The sequence below is a fragment of the Rhineura floridana genome, chromosome 22, assembly GCF_030035675.1.
Source record: "Rhineura floridana isolate rRhiFlo1 chromosome 22, rRhiFlo1.hap2, whole genome shotgun sequence".
In the NCBI taxonomy this organism is placed as follows: Eukaryota; Metazoa; Chordata; class Lepidosauria; order Squamata; family Rhineuridae; genus Rhineura; species Rhineura floridana.
Window position 1 is genome coordinate 12822705 of NC_084501.1, and position 27696 is coordinate 12850400.

Sequence of the window (27696 nt, forward strand, 5' to 3'; positions counted from 1 at the left end):
GTGTTTCAATCCTGTGCTGTCTCTTAGGGCCTAAATTAAGGTAAAGGGGATTCCTTATTTTGCAAAATCAATTGTAAAACCACCCTGTTAATATGATCTCCCTCATTGCCTCCAAGTAGGGCTGGGAATGTCCCCTGTAGAAGCCTGGGGAGGCACTGCCTACTGTAGACAGTATGATAGTGCTACAAAGCTATTGCCTTCGTTTTGCAGCCCTGCCTATGGGCTTCCAAGAGACTGTCCACCCTTGGAGACAGGGCCCAGGGCTAGATGGAGCAATGGTCAGATCCAGTAGGGCTCTTCTGATGTTATTGGCCATGATAGTCAGGAATGGAGCATCCAGATGTAGAGGGAGTCTATCTCTGTGTATGAGACAATGGGGATGTACCCAAGGAGGGGTGCCGTTTGCCTTTGTGTCGTGTTTGCGGACTTCCTAGAAGTGACTGGCTGACCAGGTTGGGCGTCAGGATCCTGGACTAAAACTAGATGGCCCCATCTTGTCCTGACGTCGGTTCATACTCTCACATTCTGCACCCAATTCTGCCCTCTTGTGTCAGGTTGTGGAGCAGCCGCACTGCCGAATGTTAAAGCCTCTTTTCATTAAAGAGACGGTCCACAGTTCCAGTTGTGAAATGTATATTTTTATGGCTGACACGTTGTGCCAGAAGACCTCTGGGTCTTCTGGGAAGGAAACTAGTGACATGAACTGCCGTAAAAATGAAAAACTGCGTACTGAAAATACTCTCAGTAAAATAGTATTTAAATGTTGGTTTATTATAATTCATTAGAAATTGTATTAAATCTGTTCCACATTCCATGCTAAGGGCATACAACAGCAGCCAAAGTTAACGTGATGTGACCCACACTGAATCGTTCCGAAACCAAAAGCTTGCACTCCAAGAGGGTGACAGTCAGCAACATCCGTTTTATTCCCTTCCCTAGAGAATAACCCTTTTAAAAAACTGCACACGTGCGCGCACACACACACACACACACACACACAGAGAGAGAGAGAGAGAGAGAGAGAGAGAGATGGACCCGAATTGTGAAAGACACCAGATGGAGAAGCTCTGCCCCCAGAACTGCATTGTTCCAACAGACTTTGGGAAACATCTTTGCGTGCGCACAAAATCACAGTTCTGACAAATGTATTACGCTGCTCTGAGGCGGTGAAAATCCTGGGATTCCATCATTCTCAATATGCATGAAGAGGGAACTCTTCCCACCCCACTGGAAGCACCACACACTTACTGAGGTTCAGCAACCCACTCGCCCACCCCGGAACTACAATTCCCAGCATTCCTCCGGATAGTAAGGAAGGAGCCTCTATGAAACGGGTGGAATCTGTGGCGTAGAAATAGGCTGCGTTCACAAGAGAGTCTCTGTGCACGTGTGGGAATGAGCATAACACAGGTCTGGTGCTCAAGAAGCTGGACTTTACCGTTCCCAAATCCGTATTGAGGCCGATAAAAACGTCACATCACAGTGTGCAAGCTTGCGAGTTCGGCAGAATTGTTCCTCAGGATAGATCAGGTGTGGGGAACCTTTGGCCCTCCAGAGGTTGCTGAACTACAACCCCCATCATCCTTGGCCATTGGCCATGCTTGGTGGGTCTGAGAGGAGTTGTTGTTCAGCAATATCTGGGAGGGCCGAAGGATCCCCACACCTGATCTATCCTGAGGAACAATTCTGCAGAACTCGCAAGCTTGCACTCTGTTAGACTACAATTCCCATCATCCTTGGCCACTGCTAAACTGACTGGGGTTGATGGGAGTTGTAGTCCAACAAATCTGGGGACCCAAGGTTGAAGAACAGTGAGCTAGATAATCTCCACACCTGAGCCTTGGGACTTAAAGACAGTTGTGGACACTCTCATTTTACTTTCGCCTCTGATCAGGTCAAACAGGTCTAGAAGGGTTTGGCTTTTTTGTTGGAATTCCACCCCCTCCCCCCAAAAAAGCCTGCCTGACATGTTTGATCGGAGACGACAGTAGGACCAAAGATGTGAGCATGTGCCACAGAAAGTGATGCCTCTCTCAAATCACTCACAGTCCTCTTAAAACTGCTGCCTGTCTCCAGCATAATCATCACTGGCCCACAGCCCACCGGAAGGTCCTCCTGTGTAAGCCCTTATCCCGTTTCACCAAGGGTTAGGCTCTGTGGATCAAAGCAGTCCATCTCCTGCTCTGTGACCTTTAACGATCTTGGAAGAAGCCTCCCTTTAAAGCCTCATCTCTCTATTTACTTAAATCATACCCTCGCGCACACCCTGGTTCCTTCAACCTGCTCACTGCGCTTCTATGTCTCTAGCCTTTGTGGACCTATAAATAGTCAGGGATTTGGAGCCTCCAATGAATCCAGAGTAGGCATGGCCTACACCTGAAGGGCCGCTGGGCCTACATTGCCAAGTTATGACATGCTCAAGAGCTCTCTCATCTAGCTGGAGAAACGCTTTGTTTAGCAATTCCCAAGCACGAAATATTCCTACCTGCCTTTCATTTCTGAGCTGCAACATTGTCATGTACCGCTGTAGAGCAACATACCATGTGTTTGATTTCCCCGGAACAAGTGGGTATTCCTATTCCTCCATTCACCCGTGCACACACACACACACGAATCACGCCCCTGCGCTCCCTGAATCCAGAGGAGTCCAGTCCGTGCTCAGTGTCACTTCTTTTCAGGGCTGTCCTCCTCAGCGGAACGAGCCGCCGCAATGCGGTTGAACTTTTCAAAGACGGCCTCTGCTGACAGTTTGGGGAGACCCCGGTCGAGGGGACACTCGTCCACGAGGCTGTTCATCGGGGTGGGAGGCAGGAGGGTGTCGTCATCCGCAGCCAGGTCCTCCCCCAAGTGGTGAGGCTTTGCGGGTTCCTTTCTGGACCCGCCCCATTCTTGGTTGCAGGTTTCGGTACCTTTGGGCTCTGATCTCGTCTTGCGGCACAGGTCTGTGGCCTCCGGTTGCATGTCGACACCGGTGGGATCGCTTTGGCCCCACTCCCTTAGGAAGTCTGTGATGACAGGAAGGACCTTCTTGCGTGAGGCGGTGGTGTTGCCCTGGCTGTAGGCGCAGATGGTAGGGTACGGGCTCTCAAGCAGAGACAACCCCAAGGTCGGGTTTCTAGAACCTTCCAAGGCTTGGCACACCTATGGGAAACGAAAACACAAATATCCAAGGGTGTTATGCATGAGGGGAATTTCAAGAAAGTGAAAGACTCATCACTCAAAGGCCCCTGTTGTTTTTCCTCCACTGTCTTTACTATATTATTATTGTTATTAGTTTACTAATAGATTCAAGAAAATACAAGCCTGCTAGCGGTACTTTTTTTTTTACTGTTAACAATTTAGAGAATTAGAGGAGAAAAAATCAGAAATTTAGAGAAGGTCCAGCCAGAATGAAAACCCATTACACCTTAAGTATTTTGCAAAAGTTGCTTGCAGATTTATTTATTTCTTAGAGCTCAGAATAAAAACTTTGCAGCTGATTCATTTATGTGAAATCATGGATCCGTGGCCAGTTCCTGGGAATCGCAGGTGGAGACAGCACTCCTGCTGCATGCAGTTTCTGCTTGTGGGCTTCTGAAGAGGTATCTGGCTGGCCACTGTGAGAAAAGGATGCTAGACTAGATGGGCCCCTTTTGGCCTGATCCAGCAGCCAGGCTCTTCTTGTGACCAGGAAAGCCACATACCAGAGATGGGAAACTAGTGGCTCTCCTAGTGTTGCTGGACTCCCTGACCAAAGGCCATGCTGGCGTTCAACATCATCTGGAGGGCCACAGATTCCCCATCCCTGTCCTCGACCCATGTCACGAACAGTCAGGGATCCCATATTAAATGCGTTGACTGAGATGTAAAGCAGGGATGGGGAGCCCGTGGCCCTCCAAACGTTGTTGGATTCTAATTCCCATCATCATCCCTGACCAAGCTGGCTACTGGAGTTGTTTGGTTCCCCACCACTGATGTCCCAACCAATCAGGGATCCCATATCAAATGCATTTCAGAGGTGATAAGCAGGGAGAGAGCCTGTGGCCCTCCAGATGTTGTTGGCCATCAGCCCCTGCCAGCATGGCCAACAGTCAGGGATGATGATGGGAGTTGGAGTCCAGCAACATCTGAAGGGCTGTTGTTTCCTTATCCCTGCCACAAACCACTCTAAAGATCTTCCAGGAAACAGCAATCAGGTGACAAATGAAACTTGGTTCTTTCCTCCCTATAAAAATGATACAATATCTGCAGATACTTCCTTGGTACACAACCACCAACATTGCTAGCCAAACCCTGCCTCATGGCACCCATCAAGAGGCAGAAAGGTCTATCCTCTTGCTCCCTGCCCCCCCTGAGGCCACCCACACACCCACCTGATCGACGCAGCTGCTCCCAAGACGGGGGAGAGGAAGGGTCGCGCCAGAGATGAGAAGATGTTCTTAGCTGGGCTCCCTTTCTCACCACGGGCGTGGCAGTTTCCAGGACTGCCTCAACCGTTTCTCTTTTTAGCCCCTTTTAGAAACACGGAAGTCAGCTGAGGACAGCAGCCCCCGAACGGTGACTCACTCCAGCACTCGTGGGCCCTCGTCAATGGCCTTTTGGAGCTCGGGGAAAACCAGAAAACACCGGCCCAGGCTGCTTTAAAAACAGAGTGTGCCACCAGCCCCGACACCCGGGGAGAGAGGGAATTCCTTTGGACGCCAGATTTATCTTTGCCATAAAAGGCTGGAGCTCACAAGGAGGGTGAGTTATAAATGGACCAAAAAATAACAATAATAATAAAATCATACACACAGCGGAGGCCCTAATCTGATTCTCCAGGACAACAAGGTTCAATTTCAAATGGCCCAAACTGGTTTTTCTTAACTTAATGCAGGGGCAGCTAATCTTTTCTGGCCTGAGGGCCGCTTTCACCTTTAGCCAAGCCTCTGGGGGCCGCATTCTCTCTCTCTCTCTCTCTCTCTCACACACACACACACACACACACACACACACACACACACACAGAGATGATCTTTACAGATCAGCTGAGCCAGGGAAGTTATTTCTCCCTGTCCACTCATCAAGTGATCAGTCTGATGACTGGGGAGGGGAGGGCAATTTGCATTCCCCCCAAGGCTCCTATGCTGGGCAAAGAGGCTTAAAAACTGCTCATACCAGCACTACTTTTAATGTTTGTTGTCATTGCCACTGCCAAAATTGGTGGGGTCTTGTGGGGGGGGGATGTTTGAAGGCTGGGTCAGGCTCCCAGGGGTCAGATTTACACCCCCCCTGCCTTCATGACAGCACATTTAAAGTGCCCTCCCCTGAATTCTAACCCACCTCTCAGGCCTCCCTGGTTCTAAATTGCTGTGGTCCCCCCCCAAGAAATCCCCCTTTCCTGGGCCCTACAAAATGCAAGCAAGGGACCACACTGCCAGTCTCCACTCCACCCCCTGGGGTGAGATATACCAGGCTACCTCAAGGAACAGGGAAGTGAGAATCAGCGCACTCCAATCACAATGGTTATGGCCGTGACAAAACCCGCTCGGTCAGTGGCAGCAAAGCACCCCCAAAACTGCAGCTGGCCCAGCCTAGGAGCTCTTTCCTTTGCCAGAGGTGGAAGCCAAAGGGGCTTCCTGTTTGGCTAAAAATAAGCCCAAAGAAATGCCCTCATTTGTATTCAGCGAGGAGGTCCAGAGAGAAAAGAGGCGATCTGTACAGCTGCCCCACAAACAGTGGAGGCTCTCAGGATTAGCTGGCTGGCAAACTGGATTCCCACTCGTCGGTTCTTTCATTAACTCATCCCACCTCCTAATAAATACATTTTGCAAAGCGGGATGCAAACGAACGACAACAAAAGATACCCAAGTGTCAGTGACAGAACAAATATTCGGGCTTTCTTTTTTTCTTTCCAAGCACTGTATCCCTAAAATGTTTCTTGAAATTACAAAAAACACCTGAGTGGTCTATCACGCTGGTCCAGTTCGCTCGTCACAGTAAATCAGCCTTCCCCAAACTGGTGCCCCCTGGGAGGTTTTGGACTACAACTCCCATCAGCCTCAGCAAGCAGGGCCATGTGACGGCTGGGGCTGATGGGAGCTGCGGTCCGAAACATACGGAAGGAGCCTGGTTGGGGATTGTTAAATGGTTTTACCACACTGAGGTGAGGAACTGCAGGCCCGGAGGTCGAATGCGGCCCTCCAGATCTCTCTGTCTGGCCCTCAGCACTTCCCTCAGGCCACACCCCTCACTGGCCCTGCTTTACATCCCAAGTATCTGGCTAGAATGTGTCCTTGGATCCTGATAATAATAATAATTATTATTATTATTAATTACACTTTTATACCGCCCCATAGCCGAAGCTCTCTGGGCGGTTTACAACATAAAAGCAATATACCATCGCATTTGGTACAACTGATAATAAAAGAGAACAGATCTATCACATTTTAAATAAACATAACTGAACAATAAATCGCAAGCAATATACATATCTTCAAAAACAAAATATAACAATTATAAAAATACCTAGACAAAAATAAAAGAAAACCATACATCACATTATAAAACATAAACCGAACAATAAATCTCAAACAATACACAGTTCATCAAGATGCTTGCCTGAATGGACGTTAGTGATGTGTGTGGATGTGCGTAGAAACTTAGCCTACTGTACAACAGCTACATGTTTATGAATTGCTCCGCCCACTTTTGCCTCTGGGCCTGCCCACCACTAGCATGCGGTCCCCGGAAAGTGCCTTGTCAGAAGAGGTGTCACTCCTGCTCTTCTGCAGACACCCCAAAGAGAAATCCGTCTTATAAGATGATAGTACGACAGATGTGTAAATCTCTGTTATCTTCTCGGCGCCTACTGAAGACCTTCCTCTTTCAACAAGCCTTTTAAGGTGAGACCTTATCCCAGTCTGCTGCTGTGTTGGAATTGCTTCTTAATATACTTTTAAACCTTTTTTTAAAAAAACAGTATGTTTTTTAATCTTTTTTTTAAAAAAAAATCTTCAAAGCTTTAAAAAAGTGTTTTTAAAGTTGTTTTGTTATAATGTATTTTAATGTCTGTTTTTGTGATGTTTTAAAGTGGTTTTAGTGCTTTTGTTGCCGCCCTGGGCTCCTGCTAGGAGGAAGAGTGGGATATAAATCAAATAATAATAAATAAATCATCAAAGTAAAACAAAAGACACTTGTGGCAGCTTAAAGACCTACATGTTTATCGTAGCATACATTTCCAGTGCATGAACTGTTATCCTCAGTTGGCAGGAATATTTTATATATGATCTCAAAGTTGCCCTTCTTTGGAAAAGAAGGACTTTAGAGGGAGGTTCCAGCGTGGGAACTGCGGAACTGGAGCTTAAAAGAAATTTGATTCCATCTGTTTGGGCATGAATCAAGACAATGGTTTCTTTTCCTACTGCTTAGGATGATAGTGTTATCACCAGTTGCAATTTTGCATATATTTTCCTTTAAGTGAACAGGCTACGTAGGCTTTGCATTTCATTGCCATTTGAGCTTGCTATTCACAATTCTTTTTCTTCTATAACTGGGGCCAGAGGTGCTGTAACAGACTCTCTTAACCACTCCTCGAAAAAAAGGATTATGCTTTCCCCTCCCAAATGATCACGATTACTCACATGCAGATTTAATTAACCAAGGGCTTGACTAGAACTGATACAATCAATTAGCTAAGGTTTCTTTGAGCAGGCAATTGGCCCTAAAGCATTTGGCAAAATTAAAACAAGCAAACAAACAAACAACTGGAAAATGTGCAGCAGAAACTCTCTCAGCAGCAACATAATAAATAAGGAATTAGTGGAGGCCAGTGGTTCCATGTCAGTGGGGAAGTAGAATTCGCTCCGGGTTTCAGTCAGAACATTCAAGGAACTCCGCCCAATCCAAACATCTCCCCCAAATGGTTCCTGCACTTTAATAATTAAAAAAAATCAATAATTTAAAACAATGTTATAATAATAACAACAATAATAGACTGCATCCAAATTCAGAGTAGATCCATTGAAATTAATGGACATGACCAACCTAGCTCCAATTATTTCAGTGGGTCTACCCTGAATATAACTGAGTTGAATACAGCCTATTAATAATATATATTTTTTAAAAAGCAACAGAAACAATAGAGAATAATTATAACTAAAATGAAAGCAAAGAATGATTTTGGTACAGCAGGTATGAAATTTTAGGGGCATGAGAGAGGCTATTAAATTAGTTGTTCCAGTCTTTTGACGTCTGTGAAAATGTAGAAAACCCAGTGTTCATCTTTTGTTGTTCCTTACAGAGGCGGCTGGTGGCCCCATGCCAGTGGGGCAGTGGGATCCCCTCTGGGTTTTAGTCTGAACAGTCAAGGAGCTGTCCAAGGTGCTGGTGCAGACTAAAACCCGGAGCAGATCCCACTGTCCCGGTGACATGGAGCCACCAGCAGCCATGTAATCCTTATTTTATGAAATTAGTCGATTGCTTTTCCAACACAAGCTTCAGACAGCGGTTTATTTATTCATTAAATTTATATCCTCCTCCCCCACACTTACTCCCAAAGGCTTACAAGCATGTATAACAACAGGTAAACTACTTCTGTTTGGAAAGTCAAATAGGAAGATCATATTGAGATGGACGAAGGTAAAAAGGAAACAGGATGAAATGGGAACAGGCTGAAGTGTGTGTGTGCGTGTGAGCTGAGTAAGGGCTGTTCTCTCCCCTCCATTTTTCACGCTGAGTAGCCCCTCCAAAACCTTCCAGGAAAGATCGCTCTGAGCCTCCACACGTGCTGCATCTAGACAGCTTCAGCAGAAACCGCCAACACACATTTTTAAATAACAAGCCCCCTGAAAATGCTAAGGACTGGAAGCTTGACCTGTTTTAAAATCATACTAATACAGGAGGGAGATCCGCCTAGACCCCTATCACGCTGCCAGATCTTTCTGTTTGAAATACAGGTCACAGTTTTGTGGGCATCCACTCAATTAAAACAACAACAATACAAAACAACAGCAATAATAATACAAAACAACAAGAACCAGAACAACAACAACTATGATAATAATAAATATGGGAGAGAGAAAAATACGTAGCTGCAAGGCCACGCATGTCTCCCCTAAGCCCACACATGGAGGCAAGTGACATTTTGCTGCTGTGCAAATGTGTTTACGACTGCTGTGTGTGTGTCTGTATGTGTGTGTGTGTGATATTTAAAAACGGAGGTGTGTTTGATTCATGCCAGAGGAACAGATTAGCTAAAGCCTGAAAGGGAGGAAAAAATGGACTCGGTGAAGATCCCCTTGCCTAGCGTCAGCCTGTGCAAAGGCAAAGAACCCGGCTGACAGGGCGTGTAGAGACTCCCCTTTAAAGATGGGGAGAGGGGTAGGGTATGGTGCAAGAAAGACCCCTCCCACACTACTGTCCCAGAGATGCCACTTACCTCGCCTCAGCCAGAGACGCTGCCGTTCGATCGCACTGAACATGACTGCACTCTCCACTGCACGACTCCTCCCTAGGCTGCTCTGCCCCCCCCCTCGCTCAGCCAGCTGGTGATCCCAGAGACCTTTGGCCAAGTGGTTAATGAGTGACGGTTGCTTGAGGGGGAGGAGGGGGATCCACACGCCTGCGTGCCCGCCCCTCCTCGCTTGGGGAACCAGCCAAGCAAGATTCTCTCTCCAGACGCATAGATGGCTATGTGGAGAGGAAAGGCTGCCCCTGAGCACAGAATGGCTATCCCCCCCACCACCGCAGCCTTAGCTATGGCAGCTGGGAAGATCTGGGAAATTGGGGGGGACACAGGATGCAGCGCAAGGTCTACTGGAGAGAGAAAGAAGGAGGGGGGCTGTCAACAAAGAGAAAGCCCTGAGCCTTGTTTATTATTATTGTTGTTGTTGTTGTTATTTGATTTATATCCCACCCTTCCCCACAGTAGGAGCCCAGGGCGGCAAACAAAAGCACTAAAAACATTACAACATCATAAAAAAAACCCTTTAAAACACATTAAAACAAAACATCTTCAAAAAAGTTACTTAAAAAAAAGCTATCAAAACATCTTCTAAGATTAAAAACCTTTTTAAAAAGCAAGTTTAAGAGCATATGAAAAAGCAGTTCCAACACAGATGCAGACTGGGAGAGGTCTCAACTTAAAAGGCTTGTTGAAAGAGGATAAAAGGCTTGTTGTTGTACAGGAAGAGCACACAGGGCTAACTCAAAATGAGCGGCGAACGGTTATGAGTGGCTCGAGAGCTTGCGAGTCCCAAGTTCAAATCCTGAACCGGCAAGGTGGCCTCCGAGGCCAGGAGCGGAGAAGCCGTTTTTGCGGAAATGTGGCAAGGGGGGAGTTTTCCAACAGCTCGAATCGGGGGAGAGGGGCTGTTTTTCATAGGAACGTAGAAAGCTGCCTTATCCTGAGTCAGATCCAGTGGCCCATCTGGCTCAATACTGTCCACACTGACTGGCAGGGTCTCTCCGGGGTTTCAGGCAGGCGTCTCTCCCAGCCCCTCCTGGAGACGCTGTCAGAAACTGAACCTGGGACCTTCTGCGTGCAGAGCAGAGGCTCCACCACTAAGCTACGATCGAGGGCTGGTTTCCCCAGGGGGATAATGTGTTGGGGGCCATACGTTGGTAGCAGGTGGGGCCAGCGACAAAATGGGCAGAGTTTGTAAAGTGGCCGGAGTTCTAAAACTAGGCCGAGGGCCGCAAGGGGCTCTTGCGCTGCTGGTTCGTCAGCTCTGGCCTAAATCAGTTGGTTTTGCGTGTTTATTTGACATGTGCTAAGCAACTTTTAAAAAGTAATTTTATGTACTGTAAAAACATCGCAAACGCATGTGTCTTTCCAAACATATTCCTTAAAAATAATAATAATAATAATACTTTAATTTATAGGCCGCCTGTCTAGCCGATGGCCACTCTAGGCGGCGTACAATAAAACATGATAAAATACAATAAGCAACAAACAATATAGCCAGTACAGTATAATACAAAAATTACAGTATTTAGTAGATTGTTTTTACAGTTCTAGGACTAGTTCACCTTGGAAGTCTCAAAGGTCGTAAAGGCCTGATGGAACAGCCAAGTTTTCAGGCCCCGGCGAAATATATCTAGGGAAGGGGCATGACGAAGATCCATTGGGAGGGAGTTCCAGATCGTGGGGGCCGCCACAGAAAAAGCCCTCTCTCGAGTCCTCACCAACCTAGCCACTTTAGTCGGCGGAACCGAGAGAAGGCCCTGAGTGGCCGATCTTGTAGGGCGGCACACTTTATGACGGTGGAGGCGCTCCTTCAGGTATACTGGGCCGAAACCGTGTAGGGATTTAAAGGTTAATACCAACACCTTGAATTGAGCCCGGAAAATAACTGGAAGCCAGTGAAGATTGTATAACACTGGGGTAATATGATCATAACGGCGGCTATTCGTAAGTAAACGAGTCGCCGTGTTTTGTACCAGTTGTAATTTCCGGACTGTTTTCAAGGGTAACCCCACGTAGAGCGCATTGCAGTAGTCTAAACGAGAGGTGACCAGAGCATGCACTACGAGTGGGAGCTGATGGATAGGAAGATAGGGTTGCAGCCTTCGGATGAGACACAATTGACCCCAAGCTGCCCGGCACACCGATGAAACCTGGGCCTCCATGGACAGCCCGGAGTCAAGGATCACCCCAAGGCTGCGGACCTGGTCCTTCAGGGGCAGTTTTACCCCATTAAACACCAGGTCAATATTTCCCAACCCTCCTTTGTCTCCCACGAGCAGTACTTCCGTTTTATCAGGATTCAGCTTTAGCCTGTTTCTTCCCATCCATCCACTCACGGATTCCAGACACTTGGACATGGTCTCCACAGCCAACTCTGGTGAGGACTTGAATGAGAGGTAGAGCTGAGTGTCATCCGCATATTGGTGGCACTGCAGCCCAAACCTCCTGATGATAGCTCCCAGCAGTTTTACATAAATGTTAAATAGCATGGGAGAGAGGATAGAGCCCTGTGGCACACCACATTTGAGGGGCCAAGGGTCTGAAACCTCATCTCCCAATGCCACCTGCTGGTGTCTATCGGAGAGAAAGGAACGGAACCAGTTTAATACTGTACCTCCTATTCCCAATCCCTCCAGACGATCCAGCAAGATACCGTGGTCGACGGTATCAAAAGCCGCTGAGAGATCGAGGACCAGAAAGGTGAATTCTCCCCTATCTAATGCCCTCCTCATATCATCCACCAGAGCGACCAAGGCTGTTTCAGTTCCATGTCCAGTCCTGAAACCCAATTGGTATGGATCTAAATAATCCATTTCATCCAAGTGCGTTGACAGCTGATTGGCCACCACTCGCTCAATGACCTTGCCCAAGAGTGGTAAATTTGAAATTGGGCGAAAGTTGTTTAGATCTTGGGGATCCAAGGAGGGCTTTTTCAAGATGGGCTTTATAATTGCCTCCTTGAGGGCTAATGGCAATACACCCTCATTCAAGGATGCATTTACCACCGCCTTGATCCCTTCGCCCAATCTCTCTTTACAGCTCATCACGAGCCATGATGGGCATGGATCAAGGAAACAGGTGGTAGGTTTCACAGTTGACAACACCTTGTCCACATCCTCAGAAGAAAGAGGCCAAAACCGATCCCATTGGATCACATTATGACTGGTCAACTCTGGTCCACTATCTGCATTCACGGTACGCGAAATCGAGCTTCTCCGATGTTCGATTTTATCGGCAAAGTGTTTTGCTAAATTGTCACAGGAGGCCTTCGAATATTCCAAGGGTTCCTGAGCAACTGGACCGACCAGGCTTCGGACCACTTGGAATAACCTCCTGGGACAGCACTCTGCTGATGCAATAGAGGCAGCAAAGTAATCTTTCTTTGTTGCCTTTATTGCCACATGATAGGCAGCTACTGCTGCTCTAACTTGTGTCCGAGCATCTTCGGAGCGGGACTTACGCCATCGGCGTTCTAGTCGTCTCACCTCCTGCCTCAGAACACGCAACCGTGGTGTGTACCATGGTGCTGTCTGGGATCTATTCAGGGGGAGAGGACGTTTCGGGGCCACTCGGTCTAAAGTCCCGGTGATCTTTGAGTTCCACTCCATCACCAGGGTATCGACTGAATGACCTTCAGCAAGTTCCAAATCCCCCAGCGCAGTCAGGAATCCTTCTGGATCCATCAGGCGCCTGGGGCGGACCATTTTAATAGGTCCTGTGCCTTTGCAGAGGGTGTGCGGCATCGAGAAGTCTACGTTTACCAAATAGTGGTCTGACCATGACACAGGGGTAAAAGTAATAGCCCCCAACTTCAGAGCACTTTTCTCCTCTCCCAGGACAAATACAAGGTCGAGAGCATGACCGGCTACATGGGTGGGCTCAGCATTACTAAGGTGCAGTTCCCAGGAAGTCATGGTTTCCAGGAAATCCCGAGGGGCTCCATTGAGAGTGGTCTCGGCGTGCACATTGAAGTCACCCATCACCAACAGTTCTGGGGACATCATGCGCACTCCCGAGATCACCGCTAGCACCTCGGCCAGGGATTCTGCCGTGCAGCGAGGCGGGCGGTACACAAGCAGGATCCCTAAACTGCCCTTCGGGCCCAACCTCCAGTACATGCAGTCAACAAACTTGGTCCCATGGAGAGGAGACCTGGCAAAGACCAAGGACTCCCGATAGATGACAGCCACTCCCCCTCCCCGCCTTCCTTCCCTCGGCTGATGTGCATAACGGAAACCTGGCGGGCACATCGCCTCTAGAATAGGTGCCGAGGCGTCATCCAGCCAGGTCTCCGTTATACATGCCAGGTCTGCGGATTCATCCAAGATCATATCATGGATGCAAGATGTTTTCTGCACCACAGACCTGGCATTACACAGCAGCAAACGAAGGTTTGAAAAGCCCAGTTACCTCCTGAGCAGGCCCTGGCTACCATGTGGAAGCTTCCAAACCAGAGCCCCTTGCAGCATGCCCCTTCTCCCCACACCACAAGCCCCTCCCAAACTTTGAGTAACACAAGCAGTAGTTCAGTACAGCCCGTCACGTGTAGTCTTTGCAGTTACACCTCTATCCTGTCTACATAGCAACCTCGTTCTGATGTTCTGGCTGGCAAAGGCTGGATGACAGTCTCAGGGGCAGACCTCCCCACATATCTCCCTAAAAATTTGTCCCAAATATTGCTAAAAGTAGGGATGTCAGAAAATTCCATCGAAAACAGAAATAGAAGTGGAAATTGCCATCATTGTCATGCTTGCCCGAAATAAAGAGCATGCACGTTAATATGAGTGGTGTGTGCTATCATTTTTTTCTCTTCGGGAACAGAAATAATCACATTATTTTCTGCCTTGTTTTGACATTTCCCTTCCACTGAAATGCACTGAAGTTCATTACGTAATTAATTGCATAATTAATTACATTCATTTTGGCTGTAGCATATAGCAAGGATACCATAGGTTGCAGCGGAAGTCGAACAGCAGCAGAACGGAAACAGCGCTGATGGCAACAAACGGGATGGCACGAAAATCACTGCCTCTTTGTATCCCTAGTTAAAAGGCACAGGAGCCCCTCTAGAAATAAAGGTGACCACCTTACTGAGGAGAAAAGGGGATGCTATCTCTAAAGAAGACTTTTAGGGGTTCACCAACACTTGTAACAAGTAACCTGAACCAGTGGAGGGATGGGGCAATAGACAGAAAGGCAACCTTATACTTCCGCTTGCTGACTCCTTCTTTAGTAGCTACTTATTGATATGCAGATTGTTTTTCCTCAGGCTTTACTTCCTTCCTCTTTCATCTTAGTTAGTGTCGGTGTGTGACTCCATAGTAGCCACAAGTACGTCTGTTCTCAGAATGGCTTTATTTCCCAGGAGTCATAAACCTTAACTTTCTTTATTAACATAAAAGCATAAGCAGAGCCGTGCTAGATCAGGCCAGTGGCCCATCTAGTCTGGCATCCTGTTCACACAGTGGCCACCGAAATGCCCAAGGGAAGCCTGCAAGCAGGACCTGAGTATTCTTGCAGTCCCTGGTCTGAGCAGACAATTTGTTTCTGTGCTCTGCTGCTATATATATCAAACACTAATGCACCCAAGCGCAATCTCTCGGAAATCAACAAAGCAGCCGTCACAGCAGCCTGTCATGACTTCTAGGGTAATGCCCACAATTCTTTCTCTCATCACGACACGCTGCCAATCAAACTCACCGCAGCCTGGAGCGCCGCATTCTGGCTGTACAGGGCAACCTGTCTGAATGGCTCATTGCGTTCGTTGAAGGAGATGGTCATGGCCAGCAGCGCATCGTAGCTCCTCTGTTGGCAGAAGGCGCACAGTTCGTCTTCCAAACCAGGGCGATGCAAAAAGGCCTGAGTGGAGAGAGGCGGGCATGAGAAATGCTAAGAGGAGACAACACAAGTGTGCACAAACAAAACAGGCAACCACTGAATTAGAACCAGATCGAAATGTTTGATTCTATCCATTTAGGCCTGAACAGTGACAACAGTGTCCTGCCCACCTGTCAAATTTGGCCCGTGAGGCTACGATCTGGCCCGCAGAACCAAAAAGATTCCCCACCCGTGCCCTACAGTGCAGTGCCTGTATACCTATCATTCCCTCTCCTTCCAGTGTTCAGGTGTGAGTGCCGTTCATTACGGAGCCAAAATGGCACCACCTGTGCCCAATAGGAGGTATCAGCAGGCTCAAGAGAATCCGCACGCACCTGTAGATCCATGTATATGGCACTGAGGGCGATGGTGGCTTCTTTGCCGGAGAGGGCCTTCAGGTCCTTGCGCAGCATCTGGGCTGTGGTGAGGCCTGGGACACAAGACAGAAGAACGTTAAGGTTGCTGCTGCATCAGGCCAAAGGGGGGGGCATCTTGTCCAGTGTCCTGTTCTCACCAGATGCCACAGCGGGAGGCCCACAAGCAGGCCTGGAGCGCAAGAGCGACTGTCCCACTCACAGTGCCTAGCAACTGGTATTCAGAGGTATGCTGCCTTCGATGGGGATGTAGCCTGGCTGCAGGGCTCAGGCCAAAAGCTCATCTAGTCCAGCGTCCTGTCCTCACGGTGGTCAACCAGATGCCCCAACGGGAAGCCGGCAAGCAGGCCCTGAGCACAACAGCAACTCTCCCCACTTGCCACCCCCGGCAACCGGTATCCAGAGGCGTCTTGCCTCCAACAGCGGAAGCAGAGGACAGCCATCGTGGCTAGTCGCCAGTGATAGCCTTACCCTCCTCCATGATTTTTTCTAATCCTCTTTTAAAGCCACCTGGTGGCCATCACTCCCTCTTGAAAGAGCAAACTCCATAGTTTCACTAAGTGCTATGTGAAGAAGTCCTTTCTTTTGTCTGTCCTGAATCTTCAGCTTTGGATGATCTCAAGTTCTAGTACTGAGAGAGGGGGGAAACCTTGTCTCTCTCCACTTTTTTCATGCCATCCATAATTTTACAAATCTCCATCGTGTCCTCTCTTCCTTGCCTTTTTTCTAAACTAAAAAGCCCCAAATGTTGTTAACCTCTCCTCATCAGGAAGTTGCTCCAGCCCCTAGGATCATTTTGGATGCCCCTTTCTGAACTATTCCCAGCACCGCAATATCCCTGTTGAGTTTGAAGCTCGCCGTGCATGCACTGGGCCTCTCACACGGGTACCTGAGACGTCAAACTTGGCGTTTTGTAGGGCTTCAAATATGACGCTTCTCAGGGGCAGATCAGGGAACCTCGATTCCAAAAGGGAAGCATAATAGATGTCCTTCGGAGTCACTTTGCCTGCTTCGGGAGCCATGTTGACGCAGTCCAACACTATCGTGCCTGCAGAACCAATGAAGAGCCGGAGTGGTAAGGCAATGCCGAACAGTCCGATCCAAAAAGGATCTTTACATTGGCAGGTTTGAAATCAAGGTTGCCTTTGCAATCCCAAAGACAGAGTGTTAGAAGATTCGTGGCTGTTCAGAGGATACCTTTTGCTGGACCAAATTCTGCTGATCTCCGAGCGAGCGCCCAGGTTGCAAAGGGTTCCTCCCTTAAGAAAAGTTCTGCTCAGCTCCCAGGTTTGCTGTTTCAATCAGTCCAGCTGAAAAGTTTTCAGTGGGATTCCGAAATCTCCTAACTTCTGAGAGTTATGCACTTCCGTTAACGCGAGGATTTACCCTTGCATGATGGAAATCCCCCCTCCCAATCACGTGCCCTGCGCCCTCTCCAAATCTGCTCGGGAACGTTGGAGGAACTCCCAGAACAGATTTAGGGGGTGCACGGGGGGGGGAGAGGAGAGAAAGTTCCTTGCACTAACAGGAAGAATCATTTAGTGCTACCCTGAACTAGGGATAAAATGATCTGTCTGTTTTGGTTCTCTCATTTTTCCAATCCTTTGCACATTTCTGCAGCAATTTGCAATTTTTTTAAAGTCTTCGTGAAAATTCTCCAGCATTTTAGTGTGAATTTCTCCTAATAAACACGTCTTTGTAGGCAGTTTTGACTAATGTACACATTTTTGCAAGCTGTTTTTCATCATATAATGCCATTTTTGAATGTTTTCACCGATATATCCATTTTTATGCGCACTTTCTCCTAATATATGCACTTTGTAAATATTGTTTGGTTGGCGAACTGCATTGCAAAATTCGGGGAAGCATGAATTTTGAAGGACAGCCATGTTTCAGTTCTCATACGGTTTTGGAGAGTGCAGATTTGATAAATTCAGCTCGAAATGTGAACTGAATCAAAATCATCGCACATCCCTAGTCTGGATACAACCTTATGAAACTTCCCCTCTGCATTAGTGATTTCAGCCTATTGCTGTAATTGATTATTTTTTAAAAAAAACTATCATACACATTTTGAATCGATCTCACCTGGCTTTCCAGAGTTGTATGCTCATTTCCTCACCCACGTCACACCCTGAAGGAGTGACTCAAAAGATCATCGCTAACCATTGGCCACACTGGCTGGGGCTGCTGGGAGATGGAATCTCTAGAGGGCGCTGTGCTGCCTGTCCCAGCTCTGGAGGACCACAAGTTCCCCACCCTTGCTTTGCAGCTGCCCCTGCAGGCTGACAAGGCAATCTGGCATTTCTCAGCAGTGTTTTCAAAAACAAAGTGCCATCCCTTTCCTTTGAGTCGTCACAAGCTGCTACCCTCACCGTGCAAGAGAGCTGCCGTCTGTCTGTCCAAAACCTGTGCTGGGCTCTGGAGGATCCTCTCCGTCACCAGCGTGGCGCACGAACCCACCAGCTCTGCCGTGACTCTGCAGGGAGGGCCCCTCTCCCGCTCCATGGGGCGGTGATCTATCACCTCAACGACTGCCTTCTCCAGCGCCGCATCCCCGCTGCACAAAAGGTAACATAGCATAGTCGATAGCCACTGTGATATGAGCAGATGCCGCAAGACGTTTTGGCTTTGCTCATTCACAGTCATGTGCATACATCCCGTCCTGAAAACATTGCTCGCTCTAGCACCAAAGGCAGGGCTCTAACGGGCATGCCTGCAGTTACACCAAACAACCAGTAGGGAGAAGCATTTCTATGCACCAGGGTTTGCTGAGGGAGGAGTCAGAGCCAGGGTTGTAGAAATGCTTCCCCTAGTGGCCATGTGCTGTAACTGCACCCTATCTTCAAATCATATTTGTGCAGTCAGCTGGCCAGTTCAAACGGGGTGGGAAAACCTGGCATCTCCAGCAAATAGACATCAGGGTTCTGCTGAGAATCTGCAGAGCTGCCAGCCGGGACTGTGCAAGGTGACTGGCAGCTTCTGTCTCTGTTAAGGAGCATCCCAAGATTTTAGGTCAAGAGTGGGCAATCTTTTTCAGGAGCAGGGTTGCTGGGAGCATCTGAGGGGAATGTTGATCCATGGGGAGGGAGTGTTGATCCAGAGGAGGGGTGAAAGAAGCAACCAAAGGGAGTGACATCCATAGCACTCACTCAAAAATGCCAATGTGCCCATGAGCCTAAAAAGTTTGGCAGCCCCTGACTCTCCTCTCACATTTAAACCCTTCAGATTTCCTCGGCCTACCTTGGCAGGACATGGTGGTCAACCAGCGTCAGAGAAAGGAGTCCTGCTTGATGCAAGGTGGCAAGGTTGATCTCGTCCCGGAAGATGATGGAGCTCTCTGAGACATGCTGTTCCTTGAGGAGGAAGGTACTCTCTGTGCGAAGTGGGAATTCTGAGCGGGGGATGTTAAGGACTGGAACGAAGACCCCGTTTGACTCTGGAGTAGTCTGTGGGAAGCAGCAAAGAGATGCATTAAAGCCCAGGTCTGGGTTATGGGAAGAAAATTGCTTGCGTTGCTGGGTGAGGGAGTATTCCTGAGATATCAGCAAAGCATTGCAGGCAGCACCAAAGTACCACAGAATTCGACATTCCTAAACTCTTGTTTTGTTTTGTTTTGAGTCAACTTTCAGCAAGCTTTCGATCTAAACAGTTGCTGACGTGGATGTTAGCTGCGGACAGGATTTCTGTTGCACAACAATGGAGGACAGCTCAGAACCTTCACTTGCCTTTGCAGTAGGAAAACTTGCGGGATTTAGCAATCTCAGAGAAACTGGCCCATGATTTACAAGTATCTAATGGGTCGGAAGACCCAGAACACTTCTATGCAATCTGGTGGGAATTTATTGCATATTCTGTTGATACTGAAACGTATAACTCCTTACCTGTTTCAGTGACGGAAATCTGGATGTCATGATACAATTATTTTAGTACATGGACAAACAGTAGGAGTTAGCCCTATTGTTGTGACACCATGGAATGGCCTTTATTTTTTTCTGCTTTGTTCTTTTTATGTTTGTGTTTATGAATATACAATAAAAATTCATTCGGAGGGAAAAACTGCAAATTTCTAGCTCTTAAAGCAGGGGTGGGGAACCTTTGGCCCTCCAGACGTTGCTGAACTACAAATCCCATCAGTCCCAGTCAGCATGGCCAACGGTCCAAGCTGATGGACCACTGTAGACCAACAGCACCTGAAGGACCAAAGGTTCCCCAACCCTGCCTGAAAGATATAAAGCAGACCACAAAAGTGCACGAGCAAGGCCTGGTGAAAATTGCAGAGTCAGAGATGGCCGTAGATCACCAAACGTTGGACAGTTGAGGGGCGACATCTTTCTTCGTCCGTCCACCCATCATCAAAACTGTGCAAACAGTGCGCAGTCTTTTCTTGTGCAGTTCATGCCCAAAAAATCGAGTGCAGAGAACTCTGAGCCCAGAGCCAGCCCTGGGTGGCAGCAACAGCATCACGGTTCAGGCGCACGAGGATAGCCGCAAGCCAACTTTGCAGGCAAACATAAAATCACAGAAGCGGGCATGGAAGGGAGCAAAGGGGAACGTTTTGGGAGTTGCAGAGCAGGACGAGGGTAACGCCGAAAGGGGCAGAAGCGAAAGGCCAACCTTTGCAAAGAAGTAAGCGAGGGCCAAGGCGGACACCATGGAGTCCAGGTCGCAAGCCTCGTTCCCCAGCACCACGTGGACCTCCCGGTTGCTCCGGACGTGATCCTACCAAGTAAAAAAAAACAAACAAGGAAGAGGGTTGGGGAAGGGCCAAGCACGTGCTTTGCATGGAGGAGGTTCCACGTTCAGTCCCTAGCATCTCCAGATAGGGTCCTGCCTGAAATGCTGGAGAGTTGCTGCCAGCCAGTGTGGGCAGTCTTGAGCTAGATGGACCAGTGGCCTGACTTTGTATAAGGCAGCTTCCTATGTTCGTATTTAAAACCAGCCATTTGTTTAAAACCAATGGGGGCTGGAGTCTGACTTTATTTTCGAGGGGAAGAGGCGTAGCTCGTTGGTGGAGCACCCATTTTGCCTCCAGAAGGGCCCGGCTTTAATCCACAGCAGCATCTCCAGGTAGGACTGGTCTGAAACCCTGGAGAGCAGCTGCCAGTCAGTGTGGACAATACTGAGCTGGCTGGACGAATGGTCTGACTCAGTGCTCGCTGCAGAATGGATCAGTAGGATTTGTGTCCTTTCGTTGTCATGCTGAATTTATGCCCCAATGCGTTTACTGAGCTGTTGACTTCATTCTGTCTGACATGTCCTGCGATTAACGATTTTCCAATGGGATACCATATTTCCAATATTTATTTTGCGTTTATCGTGAGGAAGTAGGATCACTGTGTCTTTCAGAGCTTGCACAAAGCTGGAAAGCGAGGGGTTATGAATGTTTAAATTTAAAAAAACAAGGATTCTCGCAAATGCAACTTTTCCTACAACAGTGTTAGGGAAAATTGCACCGGCTAGAGCTCTCCCTCCTGTTTCACTGTCAAAAGCAGAGGAGCCCTACCTTGTGGATCAAGTCCAGAACCCAGAGGCCCGGCTCCATCATTTGCCAGTTGATGCTATACTTACACCCGGAGAGGCGTGTGTGGCCACAGGCCCACTCCTCGGAAGGAATGCAGTTTCCAGAGGATGGGAGCATCTATGATTTCTGGGGCAAAGCGGGATGCTCTTGATAACCTACAACAAAAGTTGTAGCTTTTCAGCACTGTGTGCTGGGATGAGGGTCAGTCTCTGATTTGCAAGGGCTGGGTTCAAATCCCCCATTCAGTCATGAAAACTCAGCAGTGCAATCTCTCTCTCTCTCTTAGCGTCTTCCTGCCCCCGCCCCACCAATCATCTGTAAAGGGGGTGTATAACACTCACCTCCCCCATAGAGTTGTCGGGAGGGCAGAGGTGCTATTATAAATGCAAAGCCCTTTGCCAATCATGTAATAGTTATTCATCTTTTATTATTTATATAGGTCCACCAAAGTACATGGTGCTTTGCAAATATTACAAAGCCCTAGAGCCTAAGATTGTTTGTTTTCCTCATCCCTCCTCCTCCTCCTCTTTTTTCCTTTTGTGTCATGCCTTTTAGTTTGCCAGCATGAAGACCAGCACTGTCTCACTTAGTGCCCCCGGGAGACTTTTTGGCTGAAGAGCGGAGCTTAAAATAAATATAAATGAATACCACCACCACAACTGGTGTCCACTAGGAAGTGCTTACAATCTAAGTCAAGGCAGGGAGAGACGCACAGAAAGGTGAACAATCAGAAAGGAAGGCTTCAGTCAGGGTTCAAAAAGCCTACTGAGGCCTTCCGTCCCTTGGTCGCAGTCCTTTGGCATGCCTTTTTTTCTCTTCTGAGGCCGTACCATAATGGAGGCCTGTACCACACACCTCTTTGAATGTGTGAATCGAATCCGATTGCAGGGCGACCTTTTTGGCGGCCACAAACACACACAAGGTGGGTGCGTGGGCGTTGTTGAGAAGCCGGCAACTGCATTGGGGGAAGTTTTACCAGTTTAAATCCATTTTGCGAGCCACTTGGGGGATCTTAAAAGCTTTCTCGCTCCCTTTCTCTCATCCACACAGGCACACACAAAAAAGGCAGGCCTTGGTTTCCTGGCTACTGCAAAATGTCACGCCCCATTTGCTAAAGTACTCAGCAGATAAGCTAGTACAAGGTAAACTGATTTTTTTCCCCCAGAAGCAGGCCTAAAGTGTGTGATGCTGCCAGGGTGAACAGAGAGAAAACAGCCCCAGATGGCTGGAAGGCAAAAAGGGAAATTAAAATTAGAGGAAGTAAAAAAACAAGAAAAGAACGATAGGCCTAATCCATTCCTACTAAAACCCACTCAATGGCCCTAGAGAAAAAGATATCCTTTTAGCAGAAGCCAGAGGAAAGCTGTGTTCTCCCTCTCAAAGCACATTAGTCCAGAGTTGTTGCAGCCCACCTCCCCACCAAAACCTCCCCCATGTCCCGAGTCTTTCCCCCAGTCCCCGGCTTCGGAGGGATGGAGGCTTTTGGCAAGCCACTTGCACACGACCTCCGTTTTTTTGCCTGTAAAAGAGATTACTTTAGTGCCAGCCCAGCAGAGCTTGTTGTGAGACAAGAGCCCACAACTCTGTTTGTAAATAAAAAAGATTGGTGTTCTTGCAAAGCCTGTCGGAAAGCATTAACAGGAACAACACTCTTTTTCCGAAGAGATCCAAATATTATCGTCTGCACTTTCCAAAACAATAGCAGAACCGAAACACAGCCATCCTTTGAAATTCGCACTTATTTGAATTTTGCAATGCAGTTCGCCAACGAAAATCGTGAGAATTCGTGAAAATAGCCTTAAAAATGCATTGTATAAGAGAACTTCCTTGCAAATCTGTGTACGTTAGTTGAAACGGCAGACAAAAAATGTGTGTGTTAGGAGAAACTCGCATGAAATGCTGAAGAATTTTTGTGAGGATTAAAAACAACCACGCAGATTGCTGCAGAAGCGTGGAGAAATTGAATTTAAGATGGGGGGGAAATGAGAAGCTGATAGAACCCAGATCCTTCCATCCCTACTGGCTTCTGAGGGGTCAAACTCAATGGTAGTAGGTCAGCAAACATGTCCTCCCATCATGCTAGCTTTGCCAAGATAATACAGAATTGGGGGCAGAGAAAGGCAGACCAGATGGGACCTGAATGCACTAATTTTGTCCTGGAAATGACCCCCTCTCTAAAAGCCGTCCCCCAAACAGGCCCATTTCTGGTTGAGGAGCCTGGCTGGGAATATTCACCATTTCAAATAACTGGAGGGTCCTTAAACCACCACTGACCCACCCACGAGGATAATTGGGACCATAACATTGGAAGAGCTCTGCTTGATTAGGTCAAGAGGCCGATTCACATCGGCATTGTTTCCCACAGTGGCCAATCAGATCCCTCCAAGACGCCCACAAGCGATAGCCCTCTCTTGTCCTACCCACCCAAGCAACTGGCATTCAGTTGCCTCTGATCCTGGAGGGAATTGTGTACAGACAGCGTGATTGGTAGCCACCGACTGTCTTCACCCCGTGTCTCATTGTTTGGTCCCAACAGTGGAACCCTGAGAAAGCATTTGGGTGGTCCCAGTGATGCAACCCCTCCTTTGTTGTTATGTGCCTTCAAGTCAATGACGACTTTTGGCGACCCTGTGAATCAGCGACCTCCGATAGCATCCGTTATAAACCACCCTGTTCAGATCTTGTAAGTTCAGGTCTGGGGCTTCCTTGATGGAACCAATCCATCTCTTGTTTGGCCTTCCTCTTTTTCTACTCTCTTCTGTTTTTCCCCAGCATTGTTGTCTTTTCTAGTGAATCATGACTTCTCATTATGTGTCCAAAGTATGATACAGGATGGTTCATGACAGATGAAGAGTTTCAGGCCTGGGGCCCGAATGCGGCTCTCCACGCCTTTCTATCTGGCCCTCGGGGCTCTCCCTGGCCACACCCCCTACTGACCTTGCTTTGCATCCTCCTTGAGTATTTTTGCCTGGCTTGAAATGTGCCCTTGAACTCTGATAATGTCCCTTGCTTGCTTGGATGGGGGGTAGGGAGGAGGGGGGGTGTCTAGAAAGCAGCCTCTTGCGCAAAGGTAGGATTTGCATTCATTGCTCCGCCCACTTTTGCTGCTGGACCTGCCCACTACTGGCATGTGGCATGTTCTCTGCGCCAAAATTACAGGAACTGTAACAGCAGTTGGAAAACAATGCACAGCCCAGACCATCACTCTTATAAAACCAGCTTAAAACCATTAAAAGGAAATCAGCTGCAGTTTAAAGGATGTCCTCATCATCCGACCAACCTAACATCTCAGAACAAATCAACCCAAGTGAGTTTTGGGGACCCATTTAAGAGCCAAAAAAACACAGTTGAGCAGGGTCTCTGAGGCTAGGGGTCCAGGCATTTTGATCAGTTTTTTCCTGCCCTGTGGCCGGCCTCTGGGCTTTGTTAATTGGCAACGCTGGTATTGCATTCAACAATCACGACACAATGATTCATAAAAAAGAAGAAGAAAGGATAAAGGAGATGGAAAAAGCAAGCCAAAATATATAGATGAGAAGATTGTAAGTACACAGATGCTGTGGTTTGACAATGTGCCCAGCACAGATGGCTTTTCGAACACAAAAGAAACAAATATATTATTTTCACGACTGCAAATAAAACCGTGATTGTGAAGAGAAAACACAGCATCCGCCGGCCCCAGATTTGACTCCAAACATGAGCTCATAGCAGCCGTCCCAGTTCCAGATACTCGGGGACCAGCTGTGGTTATACAATGGGGTTGGAAAGATACTTTGCACATGCTCAGAAACACTCTCATTCTTCACTCTGAAGAATCTCTGACTCGGTAAAAGGCAGGTTCCTATGTTCATTCCAGAAAAACAAGTTATTTCTCACTGGGGGTTTTTAAAAAAGTTTTTAAAAACAAAACAAACTCTTTTTTTAAGCCTTCCCATAAATTAGTACGTTGCTTCCTAAACTTGGCATCTCTAAGCGAAGCCTGGAGGAGAATCCTAGAAACGGGTGGTCACATTTCCAAAAGCTGGTGCATGGGGATCAGATCCTCCTCTTTTTCTACTCCCTTCTGTTTTTCCCAGCATGATTGCATTTTCTAATGAATCATATCTTCTCATGATGTGTCCAAAGTAGGATAACCTCAGTTTCATCATTTTTGCTTCTAATGATAGTTCTGGTTTAATTTGTTCTAACACCCAATTATTGGTCTTTTTCGCAGTCCATGGTATGCACAAAGCTCTCCTCCAACACCACATTTCAAATGAGTTGATTTTTCTCTCATCCGCTTTTTTCACTGCCCAACTTTCACATCCGTACATAGAGATTGATAATACCATGGTCTGAATTATCCTGACTTTAGTGTTCAGTGATACATCTTTGCATTTGAGGACCTTTTCTAGTTGTCTCATAGCTGCCCTCCCCAGTCCTAGCCTTCTTCTGATTTCTTGACTTGAAAACCCTGTGAACACTCCCCTGCTTGCAAACGTTAATTAACTGCTTTTAATACTGGATTTTAGGCTGCTGACACACACACACCCATCTGCTGGTGAAGGACGCAGAAATATTGTTATTTTGAATACACACAATTAACTTAGATCCATTAATTTCAATAGGTCTACTCTGAGTAGGCCTTAGTTGACTAAACCCTAGTTATTATCCATGCCCACAAATATGTACAGAGATAGGAGTTATATACAATTTCCTCTCATGCATGTTAAATGTATAGTCCCCCCCCTCATGTGTCAGTGTGCGTTTATAAAATACACATATGATTGCTGCCTTGGGCCCCTTCTGTGAGGAAGGGTGGGATATAAATTTAATAAATAATAATAGTAATGTGTGTAATAAATAATACGTGTGTCCATATATATATATATATATATATAATTCCTTCATATATGTGTGTGTATATTTGCATATTCTCTCCTCCCTCAGCTCCCCTTCCGCCGCGCCTACGAGGCGAGATATACTGCCCCTGGCTATGGAGGCTCCGCTCCGCTCCCCAACTCTCTCAGCCTTGTCGCCCCGTCCTCGTCGGGGAATACCTGAAGGGTGGCCCTGCAGCCTCCCAGGAAGCTCTCCATGGCCGACGCGAAGCGGGCGATGGAGGAGGCCGCCTGGGGGAGCCAGAGAGAGGGGAGGAGAGGACGGGAAGGGATTATTGTGACATCCTCCCCCCTGCCTGCTTCCTTCCTCCTTCGGTCCTCCCCCCGGGAAGCAGGAGGCTGAGGGAGGCCAAGAATCACTCGAGGGCGGGGATCCTTCGGGGCCTGCTTGTGTGGAGTGGTGTCGTGCTTGTGTTTTAACTGTCTGATTGACACAACCGAGTTCCCCTCAGGGAAGCATCGGTAGGGCATTGTCGTCGTCACCGCCGCCTTCTCCTCAGGCCTTTTATGGCTTTATTAGAGCGGCGCTGATGAAACAAACGAGCTAGCGGCCTTGGCGGCGCTGACGCACGGCAGCCCCTGAAGAGATTATTTTTTAAGGGGGAGGCGGGGCACATCGTTGCGTGCACGGAGGTTGAGATTGGCAGGGCGAGGAATCAGTCCCAGCCGGATGCGCACGCGCGGAGACGCGCTTCTCTTTCCGGCCCCGCCCACCTTCAGGCCTCCGCCTGTTGACACTGGCCGCGTGCGTCGCAGTTCGCGTGGCGTAGTGGCTACGACATCCGGGGAAGTGACGAAACGAGGGAGAGGGAGAGGGGCCGGGATGGCGGAGAAAGTCACGAGTTCGAATCCCCATGCGGGATAGCAAACTCTATGGGGTTATGAACACAACCCGTTGAAATTAGTGGACCGCTCAGCCAAGTCTATGCATTCCAGTAGGTCTACTCTAGAGTACGTCTCCTATTGGTGGGAGTGTAAGTCTCAATGGGGCTTACTTCTGAAGTAAACATGAATTGAGGTCTGGACTATTTAAGCTCAATGGGTTATACTGAGCCAATGAAGTCCTGCTCAGAGTAGACGTAAGTCGATGGGTAGCCATTGCTCTCAATGGGTCTACTCTTGAGTAAGGCTTGGTTGGATAAAATGGACTGGGTCCTGTTGCAGTGTGACCCACATGTGAATAGTACGTTTTTAACTTGCCTATCAGTTTTTATGGGTTTTAGCATGGTTTTAAATTTGTATACTTGTTTTTAATGTTTTTTATTGTTGTAAACCGCCCAGAGAGCTTCGGGTATGAGGCGGTATGTAAATGCAATAAATAAATAAATAAAATCCATACACACCCTTACTTCTGAGGAGGCGTGCATTGCAAGGATGCGATCCTTGCACACAGTTTACTCAACAGTGCATAGGGTTGCCCTGAGGGCCTCCCCCCCCCACTTGATTTACTTCTGAGTAAACATCAATAGGATTGGGCTGTCAGCTCCCTGAGATGTTGGAGTAGGAGCTGGGTTCAAATCCTCATTCCTTGGGCCTGTTGTGGACCATGGGCCAGTCACTTTGCCTGTCATCGTAACCTACCTCACAGGGTTGTTGTGAGGATGAAATGGGAGG

The 27696-nt window shown here is 47.9% G+C and overlaps 1 protein-coding gene across 3 annotated transcripts; it reads right to left on the bottom strand.

Annotated features, from left to right (window-relative positions):
- Positions 1–750: 750 nt before the first annotated feature.
- On the bottom strand, positions 751–26336 carry PRUNE1 (prune exopolyphosphatase 1). Of its 3 annotated transcripts, XM_061606829.1 has the most exons (9): positions 26242–26336; positions 21250–21357; positions 20296–20400; positions 18922–19127; positions 18054–18238; positions 16568–16726; positions 15640–15734; positions 15128–15286; positions 751–3141 (listed from the first exon to the last, which is right to left on the bottom strand). In XM_061606829.1, the coding sequence occupies exons 1-9, from the start codon at positions 26278–26280 to the stop codon at positions 2665–2667; spliced, it is 1533 nt and encodes a 510-aa protein (XP_061462813.1). In that variant the 5' UTR covers positions 26281–26336; the 3' UTR covers positions 751–2664. The 3 variants fall into 3 exon arrangements, with proteins under 3 accessions (XP_061462813.1, XP_061462817.1, XP_061462814.1); XM_061606833.1 differs by lacking the exon at positions 21250–21357 and having other exon boundaries at positions 26242–26334; XM_061606830.1 differs by lacking the exon at positions 26242–26336 and having other exon boundaries at positions 21185–21342.
- Between the last annotated feature and the right edge of the window lie 1360 nt (positions 26337–27696).

Coding starts and splice junctions, on each gene's coding strand:
- PRUNE1 (XM_061606829.1), bottom strand. CDS start 26,280: ATGGAGAGCTTCCTGGGAGGCTGCAGGGCCACCCTTCAG. Junction 18,239..18,921: donor GACCACCATGTCCTGCCAAG/GTAGGCCGAGGA, acceptor CCTTTTGTGCAG/CGGGGATGCGGCGCTGGAGA. Junction 3,142..15,127: donor ATGCGGCGCTCCAGGCTGCG/GTGAGTTTGATT, acceptor CGTTTCCCATAG/GTGTGCCAAGCCTTGGAAGG.